Source organism: Phoenix dactylifera, chromosome 9, assembly GCF_051530095.1.
Source record: "Phoenix dactylifera cultivar Ajwa chromosome 9, Ajwa_hap1_PhDact_Kaust_v1.1, whole genome shotgun sequence".
Classification (NCBI taxonomy): Eukaryota; Viridiplantae; Streptophyta; class Magnoliopsida; order Arecales; family Arecaceae; genus Phoenix; species Phoenix dactylifera.
In genome coordinates, this window is record NC_143198.1 from 21,274,694 (window position 1) to 21,292,196 (window position 17,503).

Here is a 17,503-nt window from a genome sequence, read left to right on the forward strand (position 1 = left end):
TGGTCAGTCGGTCAACAATCACCCAAACTGCATCATTACCCCGAGGGGTCTTAGGCAAAGCAGTCACAAAATCCATGGTGATATGCTCCCACTTCCATTGAGGAATGAGAAGAGACTGTAATGGTCCAACAGGCCTCTGATGCTTAGCTTTCACTTGCTGACATACTAAGCACTGTGCAACATACTGAGCTATATCTCGCTTCATGCCACTCCACCAAAAATTTTCTTTCAAGTCCTGGTACATTTTAGTACCTCCTGGATGCACTATATAAGCTGAGTTATGGGCCTCATCAAGAATCTCTTTCTTCATTTCTGGTACTTTCGGCACACATACCCTGTTCCCGAATCTTAAAGAGCCATCTTCATGCACTCAGAATTCTGACTGCACACCTGACTCTACTGTTTCTCTGATCTTCTGTAACTCTGGATCCTCTCTCTGAGACATCTTGATCTTTTCAATCAGAGTAGATTGCACTGTGTGGGTAGCCAATTGTACCTTAGGATCATGTAGTCGTATCTCGATCCCTGATCCCTCCAAATCTAATAAAATATGCTTTTGTGTAGTGATCAATGCTGCCAGTCCACTTGAGGATTTTCTGCTCAAAGCATCAGCCACTACATTTGCTTTCCCAGAATGGTAACTGATAGTCAGGTCATAATCCTTCATGTTGGGGTATGTGGAGACCTTTGATGATGAAGAGAATTGAAGGAGAATTAATTCTGCATAGTTCAGTCTGGCGGACTGTCGGAGTCGACTCGAGCTACAGTCGAGTCGACTCGGGAACAGTCGAGTCGACTCGAGGTCTGTCGAGTCGACCCGAGAGGAGAAAAGCCGCAAAAACCATGTTTCTGTCTGGACTGTCAGAGTCGACTCGAGCTACAGTCGAGACGACTCGGAGCATCGTCGAGTCGACTCGAGCCACAGTCGAGTCGACTCGAGATCGTGCCAGTTATACTGGAAGTTGTCCAGACGTGCCAGAGTCGACTCGGACTTCAGCCGAGTCGACTCGGGCTCGCGGGAAATCATACGGATGAGTTTTCTTTTGGTGTTTTGTCGGCGTTTCGACGGCTATGATCATCTGAAGGTCTTGAGACTATATATAGGACTCATGAGAGCCCTAGGGTATAGAGTATTAGCCGTATATTTGAGAGAGACTCTTGTTTTGTGAGGCTAGGGTTCTAGAGAAGAAGAGGATTGGGATCCTACTTCTTGTGCAAAGGGAATTCTGTGTGAATCTCTTGTAGATCGATCGCTTGTGATCGTTCGGGTGTGTGCTATCTCTGTAATCAGTTCATCCTAATTGAGATTTGGAGCGGTGGAGGACGTAGGCTATTTGTAGCCGAACCTCGTTACATCTTTGTGTTTGCTTTGCTATTTTCTTCCTTCTCCTTCCTTTGATCTTTGATAATCCGTTGCGGTGCTCAAGTGTTTTACCCTACTGATACCACGGGGTAATCTTTTGCCCTTCGTAGGCGGAGCGAAGAGGTGATCCTTGAGTCCGGAGTCGAGGGAGCGAGAGAGTGCTTATCCGTTTGTTTCTCTCTTGCTTGTCCGACGTCGGTGGCGGCGCCGGTGTGAGTGGGTTCCGGCGTGGGCTCCGACAACAAGTGGTATCAGAGCTATTGGTTTTCTGCGATGGCGGATGAAGGAAAGGTGCGAATTGAGAAGTTCAATGGAACGAACTTCGGGTTCTGGAAGATGCAAATAGAAGATTACCTTTACCAGAAGGATCTCTATTTACCTCTTGGAGGTAGAGCAAAGAAATCTGAGAAGATGTCCGATGAAGACTGGGAGGTCCTTGATCGGAAGACGCTCGGCACCATTAGATTGTCACTTGCATCCCAAGTGGCATTCAACATCAAAAACGAGAAGACGACGATGGAGTTGATGGCAACATTGTCGCGGATGTACGAGAAACCCTCAGCATCAAACAAGGTATTTCTCATGAAGAGGTTGTTTAATCTTCGTATGAAAAATGGCGGCAGCATAGCAGAATACCTCAACGAATTCAATGGACTCACGGCCCAGTTGGAGTCAGTGGAGATTAGTTTTGACGATGAGATTCGGGCATTGCTAATCCTCTCCGGATTGCCTGATAGCTGGGAGGGCCTGGTGATGGCAGTGAGCAACTCTTCGGCGACGGGGAAGTTGATCTTTGATGACGTTGTGGGAGTGCTTCTGAGTGAAGAAGCAAGAAGAAAATCTTCTGGAGCTACGGAGTCGTCTGGAAGTGTATTAAACACCTCTGACCGGGGAAGACAAAAGAAGGACGGTCGATCTCGAAGCGACTCGAAGTCGAGATCCAGCAGGTCTCGAGCACCTCAGAACAAGGGAGTGAAGTGCTGGAACTGCGGGAAGATGGGGCACTTTAGGAGGGACTGCAAATCTCCTAAAGGGAAGCAAGGCGACCACACCGAAGGAGTCAGCAAGGATCTGGCAAATCTTGCTGAAGACGGTGATATGGATGCCCTCGTTCTATCTTTATCTACCTGTGACGAGTCTTGGGTGATAGACTCGGGCGCGTCTTTCCATGCTACATCCCAACGGAAGCTTCTTGGAGGATATGAGAAGGGAGACTTCGGCAAAGTCTACCTAGGGGATGGAGAGCCTTGCACCATACAAGGAAGGGGAAGCGCGGAAGTGAAGTTGATTTCTGGATCTTCACTTGAGCTTGAGGACGTACGGCACGTGCCTCAACTGCAGAGGAATCTGATTTCTGTTGGACAGTTGGCGAGCCAGGGATACAACACTACTTTCACAGCTGATAAGTGGAAGATATCCAGGGGTTCGTTGACGGTGGCTAGTGGCAAGAAGGTTGGGACACTTTATGTCGCCAACGGCACGGAGAACTCTATTGGAGTTGCTGCAGCAGATGTGGACACCAAGTTATGGCATTGTAGACTTGGGCACATGAGTTATCAGGGACTGGAGGTGATGCACCAGTTGGGAAAGCTGCAGGGTCTCAGGAGTGTTGAGATGGACTTCTGTGAGGATTGTGTTCTCGGAAAGCAGAAGCGTGTTTCATTCAACAAAGAAGGTAAACCTCGGAAGCAAGAAAAGCTAGATCTCGTGCACACGGACGTGTGGGGGCCTGCACCAGTTTCTTCCATTGGTGGATCTCAGTACTATGTTACTTTTATTGATGATGCTACCAGGAAGCTTTGGGTGTTCTTCTTGAAGCACAAATCAGAGGTATTTGGGGTCTTCAGGAGATGGCAGGCGATGGTAGAACTCGAGACAGGAAAGAGGTTGAAATGCCTGAGATCGGACAACGGTGGTGAGTATTGTAGCAGGGAGTTTGAGGACTACTGTGCAGATGCTGGGATCGTCAGGTAAAGGACAGTTCCAGGGACACCACAACAAAACGGAGTTGCTGAAAGGATGAACAGAACAATTAATGAGCGTGCCAGGAGTATGAGGATACATGCTGGATTGCCACAGCAGTTTTGGGCGGAAGCAGTTAACACTGCTGCCTACTTGATCAACAGAGGGCCATCAAAGAAACTTAAATTTGGGATTTCTGAGGAAGCATGGACAGCGAAGAAGATTGATTTGGCGCACTTACGAGTATTCGGTTGTACCGGTTATGTCCATGTTGATTCCAGTCAAAGAAGCAAACTAGACGCCAAATCAAAGAAGTGTATTTTCGTTGGATACGGAGGTCAACAGTTTGGGTATCGGCTTTGGGATTCCGAACACAGGAAGATTATTCGTAGTAATGATGTGGTATTCAACGAGAAAATACAGCAGAGCTATGAATCAGAAACAAAACCTGTTGAGCCGTGTTTTGTGGATCCTGAAGAGGAGTCTACAAATTCTGGTCAGAAGACTCAGTCAGAGCAAGAACCTGAAGCAGTGGCATCCCCTCCACAACTAAGAAGGTCCACTCGTAGTACTCATGGGAAGCCTCCTCAAAGGTATGATGGGACCCTTAGTTATTTGTTGCTCACAGATAATGGCGAACCTGAATGCTTCATGGAGGCATTGGAGGTTGATGCCAGGAAGGAGTGGGAGTTGGCCATGGATGATGAGATGAAGTCATTGGAGCAGAATCAAACGTGGAATTTGGTGGATCTGCCCAAGGGGAAGAAAGCACTGTCAAACAAATGGGTTTACAGGCTGAAGGAAGAGCAGGGTGGGAAGAAGCGGTACAAGGCCAGGCTGGTTGTAAAAGGATTTCAGCAGAGAGCAGGTATCGACTTCACAGAGATCTTTTCTCCTGTAGTCAAGATGAGTTCTATTCGAGCGGTGCTGAGCATGGTGGCAGTAGAGGATCTTCACTTAGAGCAGCTTGATGTGAAGACGGCCTTTCTCCACGGAGATCTCGATGAGGAAATATATATGCAGCAGCCGGAGGGATACATTGCAGCTGGCACGGGTGACTTAGTCTGCAAACTAAAGAAAAGCCTCTATGGTTTGAAACAGGCACCCAGACAATGGTATCTCAAGTTCGATAGTTACATGCTTGAGATAGGATACAGGAGATGTCAGGAGGATCACTGTTGCTACTTCCGAGACTTCGGTACATCTTACATTATCTTGCTATTGTATGTTGATGACATGTTAGTTGCAGGAGCTAGCATGCATGAGATTGCAAAATTGAAGCTGAAGCTGTCAAGAAAATTTGCAATGAAGGATCTAGGAGCAGCAAAACAGATCCTTGGGATGCGGATCAGCAGAGATAGGTCTAAACATATCCTCAGACTATCTCAGGCGGAGTACATCAGCCGAGTACTCAGGAGATTCTGCATGGAGGGTGCCAAACCTGTTGGCACACCGCTGGGTGCCCATTTTAAGCTTTCAAAAGGGCAAAGTCCGAAGACGCGGGTGGAGGAGCTCAATATGTCAAAAATCCCGTATGCATCGGCAGTGGGGAGCTTGATGTACGCTATGGTGTGTACGAGACCAGACATTGCTCAAGCAGTGGGAGTTGTGAGTCGCTTCATGAGCTGCCCAGGCTTGGAGCATTGGCGCGCGGTCAAATGGATACTGAGGTATCTGAGAGGCACTGAGCACATGTCATTGTGCTATGGAGGTTCTGAGATCCGGTTACAGGGCTATGTGGACTCAGACATGGCAGGGGACTTGGACGGCAGGAGAAGCACGACAGGGTACTTGTTCACCTTGGGCAGTGGAGCCGTCAGTTGGATTTCCAGGTTGCAACCAGTTGTTGCATTGTCGACTACGGAGGCGGAGTATGTGGCAGCCACAGAGGCGTGCAAAGAACTAATATGGCTTCAAGGCTTGATGAAGGAGCTTGGGAAGGAACAGAAGGATTGCATGTTATATTCAGATAGTCAAAGTGCAATTCATCTGGCGAAGAATTCAGCTTTCCATTCAAGAACGAAGCATATTGACATACGATACCACTTCGTGAGGTCATTGCTCGAGCAGGGACTCGTCAAGTTGGAGAAAATTCATACAAGTCAGAATCCTGCAGATATGTTGACGAAGGTCGTCACGGTGGAGAAGCTGAGGAGTTGTTCAGCTTCTGCTGGTCTTCATGCTTGAAGACGTTGAGGAGGCATCGTACCGATTTCACTAGGATGATCCAATTTTCAGTGGGAGCACAGAGGAGAACCAAGTAACAAGAGGATATACCCAAGGTCTCCAAGTGGGAGATTGTTGGGGTATGTGGAGACCTTTGATGATGAAGAGAATTGAAGGAGAATTAATTCTGCATAGTTCAGTCTGGCGGACTGTCGGAGTCGACTCGAGCTACAGTCGAGTCGACTCGGGAACAGTCGAGTCGACTCGAGGTCTGTCGAGTCGACCCGAGAGGAGAAAAGCCGCAAAAACCATGTTTCTGTCTGGACTGTCAGAGTCGACTCGAGCTACAGTCGAGACGACTCGGAGCATCATCGAGTCGACTCGAGCCACAGTCGAGTCGACTCGAGATCGTGCCAGTTATACTGAAAGTTGTCCAGACGTGCCAGAGTCGACTCGGACTTCAGCCGAGTCGACTCGGGCTCGCGGGAAATCATACGGATGAGTTTTCTTTTGGTGTTTTGTCGGCATTTCGACGACTATGATCATCTGAAGGTCTTGAGACTATATATAGGACTCATGAGAGCCCTAGGGTATAGAGTATTAGCCGTATATTTGAGAGAGACTCTTGTTTTGTGAGGCTAGGGTTCTAGAGAAGAAGAGGATTGGGATCCTACTTCTTGTGCAAAGAGAATTCTGTGTGAATCTCTTGTAGATCGATCGCTTGTGATCGTTCGGGTGTGTGCTATCTCTGTAATCAGTTCATCCTAATTGAGATTTGGAGCGGTGGAGGACGTAGGCTATTTGTAGCCGAACCTCGTTACATCTTTGTGTTTGCTTTGCTATTTTCTTCCTTCTCCTTCCTTTGATCTTTGATAATTCGTTGCGGTGCTCAAGTGTTTTACCCTACTGATACCACGGGGTAATCTTTTGCCCTTCGTAGGCGGAGCGAAGAGGTGATCCTTGAGTCCGGAGTCGAGGGAGCGAGAGAGTGCTTATCCGTTTGTTTCTCTCTTGCTTGTCCGACGTCGGTGGCGGCGCCGGTGTGAGTGGGTTCCGGCGTGGGCTCCGACAACACTTCAATAGTTCTAGCCATCTTCTTTGCCTCAAATTCAGCTCCTTCTGTGTGAAGATATACTTCAAACTCTTATGGTCTGTGAAAACCTCACAGTGTTCTCCATACAAGTAATGCCTCCATATCTTCAGAGCAAAAACTACCGCTGCCAACTCCAAATCATGTGTAGGGTAATTCTGTTCATATGACTTTAACTGTCTAGAGGCATAAGCTATCACCTTCCCATTCTGCATCAGAACACACTCTAGTCTTTTACGAGATGCATCACTGTAGATGGTGAAGCCTTCTGTTCCAGATGGAATAGCTAGCACTGGGGCTGTCACCAGACACTTTTTCAGCTCTTGAAAACTCTGTTCCCAGTCATCGGTCCATTGAAACTTTACTTGCTTCTAAGTCAAGCGACTTAGAGGCATGGCAATACGGAAGAATCCCTCAACAAATCTTCTGTAATATCCAGCCAATCCTAAGAAGCTGCGCACTTCAGTTACATTGGTAGGTCTACACCACCCAACTACTGCCTCCACTTTCATTGGATCAACAGAGACACCTTCCTTGGAGATTACATGCCCAAGAAAAGAAATACTATCCAACCAGAACTCACACTTTGATAGCTTAGCATACAGCTTCTTTTCTCTAAGAATTTGCAATACTACCCTTAGATGCTCTTCATGTTCCTGTGAGCTCTTTGAATACACCAAAATATCATCAATGAATACTACTACAAACTGATCCAGATAAGGTTTAAATATCCGATTCATAAGATCCATGAAGGCAGCCGGTGCATTTGTCAAACCAAAAGGCATGACCAAAAATCTATAATGCCCATATCTGGTCCTGAAAGCTGTCTTGGGCACATCCTCTGCCTTTATTTTCAATTGATGATAGCCAGAACGAAAATCAATCTTAAGAAAACCTGAGCCCCTTGCAGCTGATCAAACAAGTCATCAATTCTTGGTAGTGGGTATTTATTCCGTGTTGTCACCCTGTTTAATTCTCGGTAGTCTATACAGAGTCGGAGGCTACCGTCTTTCTTTTTCACAAATAATACAGGAGCGCCCCAAGGAGAAACACTAGGCCTGATAAAACCCTTATCCAGTAACTCCTGTAGTTGTTCCTTCAGCTCTTTCAATTCAGCTGGAGCCATTCTATAGGGAGCTTTTGAAATTGGACCAGTGCCAGGAATCAAGTCGATGGAGAATTCAATTTACCTATCAGGGGGTAATTCTGGCAATTCATCTGGAAACACATCTGGAAATTCTACCACCACAGGGATATCCTCTAACTTGGGCTTCTCTTTCTGGGTGTCTAACACAGCAGCTAAGAATCCTTCACAACCTTTTGCGAGAAGCTTCTTAGCCTGTAGAGCCGAGATTAACTTCATTTGATGAGGTGACTTGCTACCCACCAAACCAAACACTGGCTGACCAGGGATCTGAAACTTGATCGTTTTCTCAAAATAATCAACAGTAGCATGGTATGCTGGGGTAGTTCTATATACACCCCCCCTATTGCTCAGGACACCCCCCAAAAACCAAAAAAAAAATACCCAAACTAACCTTTAGTGTAATTACCATATTGCCCTTGAAATTTTCTCATACACCCCCTTCCTCCTCCTCCGTTTCGTTTTGAAAAGAAAAAAAAAAAACACCCCTCAAACCCCCCTTAAACCCCTCCTCCCCCGTTCCCCCTTCTCCCTCTCGTCGCCGGCATTCTCCCGATCTCCGACCACCTCGCCGGCTTCTCCCGGAACCACCTCGCCGGCTTCTCCCGAATTTTTTTTTTCCACGGTTCGTGCTCCGTTCGGCACTGGATCGCCGAACAAAAGGCTTCTGTTCGGCTGAACAGTGCCGAACAGAAGCCTTCTGTTCGGCAACCCTCTACCGAACAGATCTGTTCGGCTGCACAGTGCCGAACAGAAGGCTTCTGTCCGGCACTGTTCAGCCGAACAGAAGCCTTTTGTTCGGCGATCCAGTGCCGAACGGAGCACGAACCGTGAAAAAAAAAAATTTCGGGAGAAGCCGGCGAGGTGGTTCCGGGAGAAGCCGGCGAGGTGGTCGGAGATCGGGAGAATGCCGGCGACGAGAGGGAGAAGGGGGAACAGGGGGGTTTTGGGCGTTGGCGAGGTGTTTTGGAGGGGAAGAGCGGGGTGGGGGGGGGTTTGGTGGGTGTAGAGAGCAATTTAGGTGAGGGGGTGGGGAGGGTGGGGGGTAATTTAGGAATTTTTAATTTTTTAGGGGTGTCCTTAGCAAATGGGGGGGTGTAGAGAGTATTTAATTTTTTTTTAATTTTTGGGGGGTGTCCTGAGCAATAGGGGGGGTGTATATAGAACCACCCCTGGGATCTCCTAAATAATTATTATAGCCCATAGGCCTAAATAATTTTACCAAACCAAACACTGGCTGACCAGAGATCTGAAACTTGATCGTTTTCTCAAAATAATCAACAGTAGCATGGTATGCTGCCAACCAGTCCATACCAAAGATCAAATCAAAATCATTCATCTCTAAGACCAGCAAGTCTGCATTCATTTTCCTGTTCTCAATGCCCAAAATACAGTTCTTGCAAACTGAATTAACTAATATAACATCTCCACTTGGCGTTGAGACACAGAGAGCAAATTCTAATGGCACATGTGATATTTCAGTATTCTTTCTAACATAATTGGCCGATATGAATGAGTGGATAGCACCAGAGTCAAATAAAACATTCTCATCATTAGACAATAACCTAATCATTCCTATAAACATACTAACAAGGCACCTAATCACAATCTTTAACCATACATGCACAAACATATATAACCTAACAAAATTTATGACATGCCAAACAAGAGAGAGGATTAGGGATGGATTTATTACCTGTCACTACTGAATTAGAAGCCTTGGCATCCTGCTCTGTGAGTGCATAGACCCGCCCCTGGGTCCTAGGCCTCTGCTGCCCTCCCTCTTGCTGCTATCCTTCCTGAGGTGCTCGGTTTACAGGAACTCTTTGAGAGGACTGTGGTGCCTGTCGCCTCTGCGGTTCTTTCCCATTAGAACACTCAATAGCCTTATGCCCTTCTTGTCCACAAGAAAAACATGTCCCTCCAACCCAAGTGCAATCTCGCTTGAGATGAGGTCCTCCGCATCTTTAGCATCTAATAGCACCTCGGGCTTGACCTCTGTCTCTGGTGACAACCGATTCGGTCTCTGATCCTTCGACTTGAAGGGTCTACTATTTTGGCTCGAAGAATCAGTGGATCGAAATCTTTTCTTCATATTATTTTCTCTAGCAGCTTGGGCATTGTCAAGCCCTTTTTCTATCACCAGGGCTTTGTTAACCACATCTTTATAACTAGACAGTTCAAAAGCAGCGACTTATTGTTGAATCCGTCCCCTGAGTCCATTTTCAAATTTTTTTGCTCGGTCACTATCCTCTGATATCAAGGTCGGAGCATATCGGGACATCTCTTCAAACTTTGCTGCATACTGGACAACTGTCATATCACCCTGCTCCAGTCGGTCAAACTTCCTATATTTCTGGAATCGGATACCCTAGGGAAAGTACTTCTCATGAAAAACCTTTTTAAATTCCTCCCAAATGAAGGGGGCATCATTCGGACCAAGCTTCCCTTTCTCCATCTCCCACCAGTCAGCTACCTCACCCTGTAACATAAAGGTGGCAAAAAGGACTTTCTCCTCATCAGGGCACCTCAGAGCTTGAAAGACTTTCTCTATCTGTTTCAGCTAGCTCTCAGCCTCCAATGGGTCAGCCGTACCTTTAAATGCTGGGGGTGCATATCTCTGAAAATCCAACAGACTGACTCGATGCTCCGGCTGAGCTGTAGTGCCTTGAAACTGCTGCTGTTGCTGCTGCTGTTGTTGATACATTGCTTGCTGCTGCTGCAACTGTTGCTGCAAGAACTGTTGCTATACCTCTACCATCCTCATCATGTCTGCTCTGCCAGCAGCTTGCTGTTGCACCATCATTTGCATCAACTGTGAAGCACTTATCGTCTCCTCAAGCTAAATACTTGGTCCTTCGGATGTCCCAATCTCCGGATCTCCCATCTCTGGAGTACTGCCAGTAGGGTCTATAGTGTGCTCCTGCTGTGGCACACCCCGAGTCGGCGTGGATGAGGTACCTTCCTGCTGTCCAAAGGGTGCCCAAGCCGTGGAGCCGTCCGCAAATCGGGTCGGCCTTCTAGCACGCCCCTGACCACGCCCTCGCGCCATATCAACCTACACAATTTTTCCAACATCAAGATTATCATATTGAGAAAATTTTGCATCCTTCATATGCTAATCACACCATTTTAATATCTTACGTGTTTAGTGATTTTCCTCACTCAGGTTTACTCGAGCCTAAACCTTAGGATTCCTAAACCTTAAGCTCTGATACCAAATCTGTCACGCCCCGTACCCATCACCCGGGTCCGGTATGTCACCGGCCGCATGAGCCCTAGAGTAGTGCCCTAAAGATCATGCAAGGCCTAAGATAAACAAAAATTCCAAATAATCCATAATTAATGTATTTAAACCAAACCAACTAAAATGTATTGAATGATTACATAAATTCAAATGTTCATAAGCAAAAGATAAATTAACTTCTATCTATCTAGCAGTCTGACTTTAGATCGAGCTCACTTCTTGTCCCACTCGATAGATTCTACGAATCCAGTGCCTCTGAAAAAAATGTAAGTGTAGTATGAGCTTTTCCAGCCCAGTAAGAATCCCAACAGCCACACACAGTAATAATAATAAAATAATCAAAGCATCAAATAAATATCATTTCATCATTCCAAAGGCTCAACAAACAACAAATATATATAACCATTTCATATACATAAATCCTTTTTCACATTATGTAATCCATTCCCGTATTACTCTGATTCCCAAATTTTCAGACTTTTCACTTCTCGCTTTGGACTAACCAAGTTCATGTCCCAGTCCAAGACTGCACAAATCCCACGCATAAGCTCGTGGCAGCTATCCCACGCGTAAGCCCGTGGAGGCTATCCCACGCATCAGCTCGTGGCAGCTATCCTACGCATAAGCTCGTAGAGGCTATCTCATGATAAGGTTAGTCCAACCTATTTTACATGTCTAGTTTTACATGTTTAATCACATTTCAATCACATACATATTTTCATAAATTCTCAAAAATATGCTATTCCTTCCCAATTTAATTATTCCAATACTTTCATAATAAACAAAATGCACACCTCATATGTATCATATCAACTCATAAACAAATAACAACATAATTATAAAATAATTCCAATGATATATCAAATGTATGCATAGAAGTGCTCAGATGTAGGGATTCTTACACAAATTGTAGACTGACTCAATCACGGATCCGAGTCACAACCTACGCGCTGGGGTGTTGAGTCCCCTGATCAAAATCTCCTGGCACCGCTGACTCTTCCCCTACAACATCAATTATAAACCACAAACTAAATTACTTAATATTTAAATATTCTAAGACATAATTCACATCCACTATGGGGTCCATCACCAGGTCCCTAAACATCTCCATCCCTCCAGATCTAGGGCAGTCGGGGTGGCCCGACTTCCACCTTGTACCACCGACCTATGTCTTGCCAGCCGTGGCCGCAGCCACGCCAGCGACGCTGGCCGGTCCCGGTGAAGAGACCAAGAGAAAGGGATGATTCCTCTCTCTTCATGGTTGGGAATACATCTCTCTCCCTCAAATCTTTTTGATCCAAGGGCAACAGCCATGGTGGCTGTGCCCTCTCCTTCCCCAATCCGACAATACTATTGGCCGAACCATCGCCGACCGCCACTGTTGCAGTCGCCGACGATGGTGACCGGCCAAGGGAAAGAGAGAAGAAGAGATCTCCTCTTCTTCTTCTTCCTCCCAAGAACCGGCAAAGAATCCCTTTTTCCTCCCTTCCCCCTCCTCCATCATCAACAGAAGAACCACCGAGATGGTGGCTCGCCCCCCCCCACCTGACGGCATCTCGGCCACAACCGGCCGAACCATCGCTGACCGCCACCGTTGCAGTCGCCGGCGATGGTGGCCGGCCAAGAGAGGGAGGGAAGAAGAGGTCTTTTCCTCTTCTTCTCCAAGAACCGGCAGAACCCGAGGGAGGAAAGAAGATGTTTCTTCTTCTTCCCCAAGTACCGGAAGGATCCCCCCCCAAATGGCATGGATCCTGGCCAACTCGGCGGCCGGTGGCGGCAGGATCCAAAGGGGAGGGGCCGAAACAGGGGTTCCCTGTTTCGGGCTCTTCTCCAACGTTTCACCGACCAAATACCCCATCAACAAGGCCCTAATCCTAGCAAATGAAGCATAAAGAAAGAAGCCACACTTACCTCGATCCGACGGGATGTTCCGGCGACCTTTCCGGCGAGGTATCGGAGGATGAATCGGTGAGCAAGCTCGGATCAAAACCCTTGGATCCCAAGCTTCTTCACCCGATTTGCGGGAGGTCTTCACCGAAGAAAACTTCCTCCGCAGCCGGCCGGATCTCGGTCTCCTCTCCGGTGCTCAGTCCTCTCCGGCGATCAACCCTCCCCCCCCCCCTCGAACACCGCCGCCGCCCCTTCACCCCTCTTCTTCCACGATCGTACCTAGGGCACGATCGTAATAAGGGGGATGGGTCCGATCTTTTCGGGCCGGCCCGTCCACCCTTTCCTCTTTTTTTTTTTTGGTTCTCACACGTAACTTTTGACTTGATTTTCTTTTTTGCTCTTTTTCTTACTGGTTCTTTGTTTCCGTGTGTGTGATTGCTTTATTTAATTTCTCTTTAGCAAATTGAAGATTTTTATGCAACAGTTCTCTTTATAAGCTTCTTTGAATTGTCTATGGTAGACTAAGCTTGGTGAAGAAAAATTTCAGATAAAAAGTTCAACTTTGAAAAAGTAAATTATATTTCTTTATTATGAATTATAGCATGACCCAACACATATCCGAATCGGACCTGACTGGGACTCATTTCAAACCTAAATTTTTTGGATTGGGATCGGGTTATACATGGACCCAACCTGTCCTGAATGACCCATTGGATCAAAAATTGTAGCCGTGGACTCAATCCAACCCGATCTGATCTTCTATTGGGTTGTGTTTGGGTCCAAGATTAGGACCCAAATAAAAAACTAGATAGGGTTGGGGTGACTCATGACCTAGTCTGACCTATTTGTAGTCCTGGTTTTAACTACACACAAGCGACTTGTAGTTGAATTTTGACAGAGAGAATTTTACATTTAACTACCACTATTAGTATTAGTATGGAGTCTAACATCTATATATACATGTATATATATGTATATAAATGTATATATATGTAAATATATGTATGTATTATATATGTATGTGTATATATGTGTGTATATGATATTAATTTTGATTTGGTTCTTGCACAGGACAACGACTAGCTTAAACTCTACCACAAGTGCATGGGTCATGACAAGTAGAATAGGGCAAAAAGAGTATCGTTTCCACAAGGAGGCGATTCAAGTACCAATTTATAAATTTCCTATATTATTTAGACAACCCCAAATTGATGTGACTGACTGCAATTTCTTGACCTGAAAAATCAAATGTGAAAGGTTCCTAGGGCTTGGATTTCATCAATTGAATTCCTTCAATGAATTTAAATCTGATTGTTAATATTCTGCTAATTACAATGACCGAATCCCTTTTTTTTATGTGATATCCTCTTTCAAGGTATAAGACCTATACCTATATTAATCCTATGTCTACTTTCGTGATCATAGAAATTAATATAAATTCATTATGATCTGTGAAATTCTTGATTGTAGGTCACAATGGTGTGCATTTATTTCTAAACTACACCACCAATGTTTGATAAATTCACCAACTAATATCGAACTTCAACTTTCGTTACTTCATTCAACATCTTAAGCATGCAATTCATGGCCAATAAATTGCAAGAATGAAAACCGAAATCATCAAATTGCAATTAACAAAAGATATTCAATACAACCATACTCAATTCATATCAAAAATTCAATGACTACGTCCTAGCCCTAGGATAAGAAAACTAGCAAATCATAACTAATAAATCAATCCAATTATTTCTCAAACATAAATTCGCATTCAACATTCTTAATAACAATTCAGCAAATAAAAAAATAAAAAAAAAATATATAAGAGAAAGGAAAAGAACTCTGTATTTGCAAAAATCCTCCGTTCCGTTCTTTCTCCCAGAATTCCAGCTTTTTCTTCCTCTCGGAATTTCAGATTCTCTGCTTCTTTTTTTTTTTATCTGCTTCTCCTCCTCTTCGTATCTGCTAGCTCTCCTTCTCTTTTTCGGAATTTCCTTTTTTTGAATTTTAAAACAGATTTCCTCCCTATCTGCTAGCTGAAATCCCGAAATTCTAGGCTGATTTTTAGACTCGACTCCCAGCTGGATTTAGAGCACCAAAACGATATACTTTGGAGTTGGACCCTTCACGAAAGTTTTAGATATAGTTCTCAGCTTTCCAACGCATCTGGGTTTGCATTATTCTGACTTATATAACTCCAGATACAAGCTGAAAACCGAAATAGGGTCTGGGCCGCAGTAAAATTCTGGACAGATTCGGACTTCTCCGTTTCGGCTAAGTTTTGGACTTTAAAACGGCAGAACTTGGTTTTGTGATCTTCATAAAAGTTTTAGGTCTCCATCTTATCTTTCCAGCAAGCTAAACAACATCTAAAACGGAGGTCTGTAGCTCCGGTTAGAACCCAAAAACCGAACAGTGTTTTGGGTTGACTAGACCAGCCCAATTTCAACCAATTCAATAATTAAACACCTGCAAAATACCAAGAATTTTCAAGAATTAAATAAATATAAAAGACACCTAAATTCTAGACAAATGAGCTAAGAACATACAAAACACTCTAAAACAAAATAATTAAGACTAAGAAAATGTGTGAAATAAATTCCCACGTCACCAACCTGTCCTGAATGACCCATTGGATCAAAAATTGTAGCCGTGGACTCAATCCAACCCGATCTGATCTTCTATTGGGTTGTGTTTGGGTCCAAGATTAGGACCCAAATAAAAAACTAGATAGGGTTGGGGTGACTCATGACCTAGTCTGACCTATTTGTAGTCCTGGTTTTAACTACACACAAGCGACTTGTAGTTGAATTTTGACAGAGAGAATTTTACATTTAACTACCACTATTAGTATTAGTATGGAGTCTAACATCTATATATACATGTATATATATGTATATAAATGTATATATATGTAAATATATGTATGTATTATATATGTATGTGTATATATGTGTGTATATGATATTAATTTTGATTTGGTTCTTGCACAGGACAACGACTAGCTTAAATTGGATACATGCAGTCTTACATTTAGGGTGTGTTAGAGAAAATGATGTTGGATCTATTGAGATCAAGCGGGATGAGCTAGAGAGAGAGTTGGGGAGTGAGGCTAATCTAGTGAGATTGTTTAATAAAACTCTCCTGAATCGGTAACACCCACACACTTTTTAATGCTCTCTCTCTCTCTGTCTATATATATATATATATATATATATATATATATATGCACACACCGAAATGAAGTCTCTGCTTGTACTAAGAGTGGAAACTATTATTAATGATAGAACTTAAGTCCGCATTCCACATTATCATTAAAAAGTTGAAATCCATATATTAATTAAATCAACATATTAATTAGAATAATATATTAATTGAATGTTGGTTTTAAAATAATAATTTTTAATCATTGGCCACACGGACACTAACATTAATGACATGATCTAAATCCTTTCCGCATTGCATTTTATCATTAATGAGGTGAAAACTATGTATTAATTAAATCAATGGGACAAGAGTAAACAAACGATTATAGGCTACAAAAATGGTTTTTTAATTTGTTATATAAATATTATAACAATTAGGAAATAATCTATATAATAATTAAAATAATATATCCAACATTCATTATTTATTTAATATAATATAATAATTATATAATAATATATATAAAATAAATATATTTTAATTTATTATAAAAAATATATTTAATATTATATATAATTACATGTTCACAATTAAGTTTTAATTTAAACTCAAGCCAATTGATGCATTTATGACCTTGAAATTTAGTATAATTTATACTCTAATATGCATATACGTAAATTGCTTTGTGATTTCAAGTAGCAGTTGTTACAATATCATTATTATACCATAATAGTTGGGACAAACCTACATAATATCTTAAATATAATTTATTATATTATTATATTACACTTCAAGAATAATTTGAAAATAGAGAAAAAAATCATATCCGTATATCTCATCAGTTATATGCTACTAGACTAAACTATTAGGTGAACTCGAAAAATGCTTCATCTCTTCCAAAATAGGTATGGGACAGCAGGTATATAGAACGCTAGGATTATTTTTTAAGAAAATGCTTCATCTCTTTCAAAATCTCTCCAAAATTTGTTCAATTCATGTTTTGTTGTCTTTTGAATGGCAAAGCTGGCATCTTGGCCCTAATAAACCATGGCTTGTCATGTTTGGTACAATATTTACATCCGATGTGAGAAGATTATTGGATAAACATAGCAGCATCCATTTTTTAAAAACTTTTGATTGTAAGAAAAATGTGTTTTTTTATGGGACCACATATATTTACACTGTGGGTCCTGTAGTTGTTAGTTTTATTTTTAAAATCTTTTTTGTTTTTCCAATTCTAGGAGTTCCCTTTATATGATAGTGGATTAGAGCTTCGGACATACGTTACAAATACCTTTTTTGTCTGTCCAATTCTAGTTTTCTCTATATAACGCTAGATTAGAAGTTTGCGACTGAAATGTACCTTGGAAATAGATTAAATAATGTGCTTCGGAGTGGAGTCTTATGCACTGTTTATGAGTGTCCTTTCAATGTTGCTACCTTAGTTTCAAATTTAGTCAATTGGATCTAAATGTTAAATAGAAGCCTGATAAAGGA

The 17,503-nt window shown here is 43.3% G+C and overlaps 1 protein-coding gene across 1 annotated transcript; it reads right to left on the reverse strand.

Annotated features, from left to right (window-relative positions):
• Window positions 1-370: 370 nt before the first annotated feature.
• LOC149752866 (uncharacterized) lies at window positions 371-10,528 on the reverse strand. Its single transcript, XM_089925646.1, has 9 exons — window positions 10,478-10,528; window positions 10,110-10,207; window positions 9,543-9,896; window positions 8,948-9,323; window positions 7,772-7,920; window positions 7,612-7,708; window positions 6,985-7,426; window positions 6,653-6,879; window positions 371-685 (listed from the first exon to the last, which is right to left on the reverse strand). The coding sequence occupies exons 1-9, from the start codon at window positions 10,526-10,528 to the stop codon at window positions 371-373; spliced, it is 2,109 nt and encodes a 702-aa protein (XP_089781772.1).
• Between the last annotated feature and the right edge of the window lie 6,975 nt (window positions 10,529-17,503).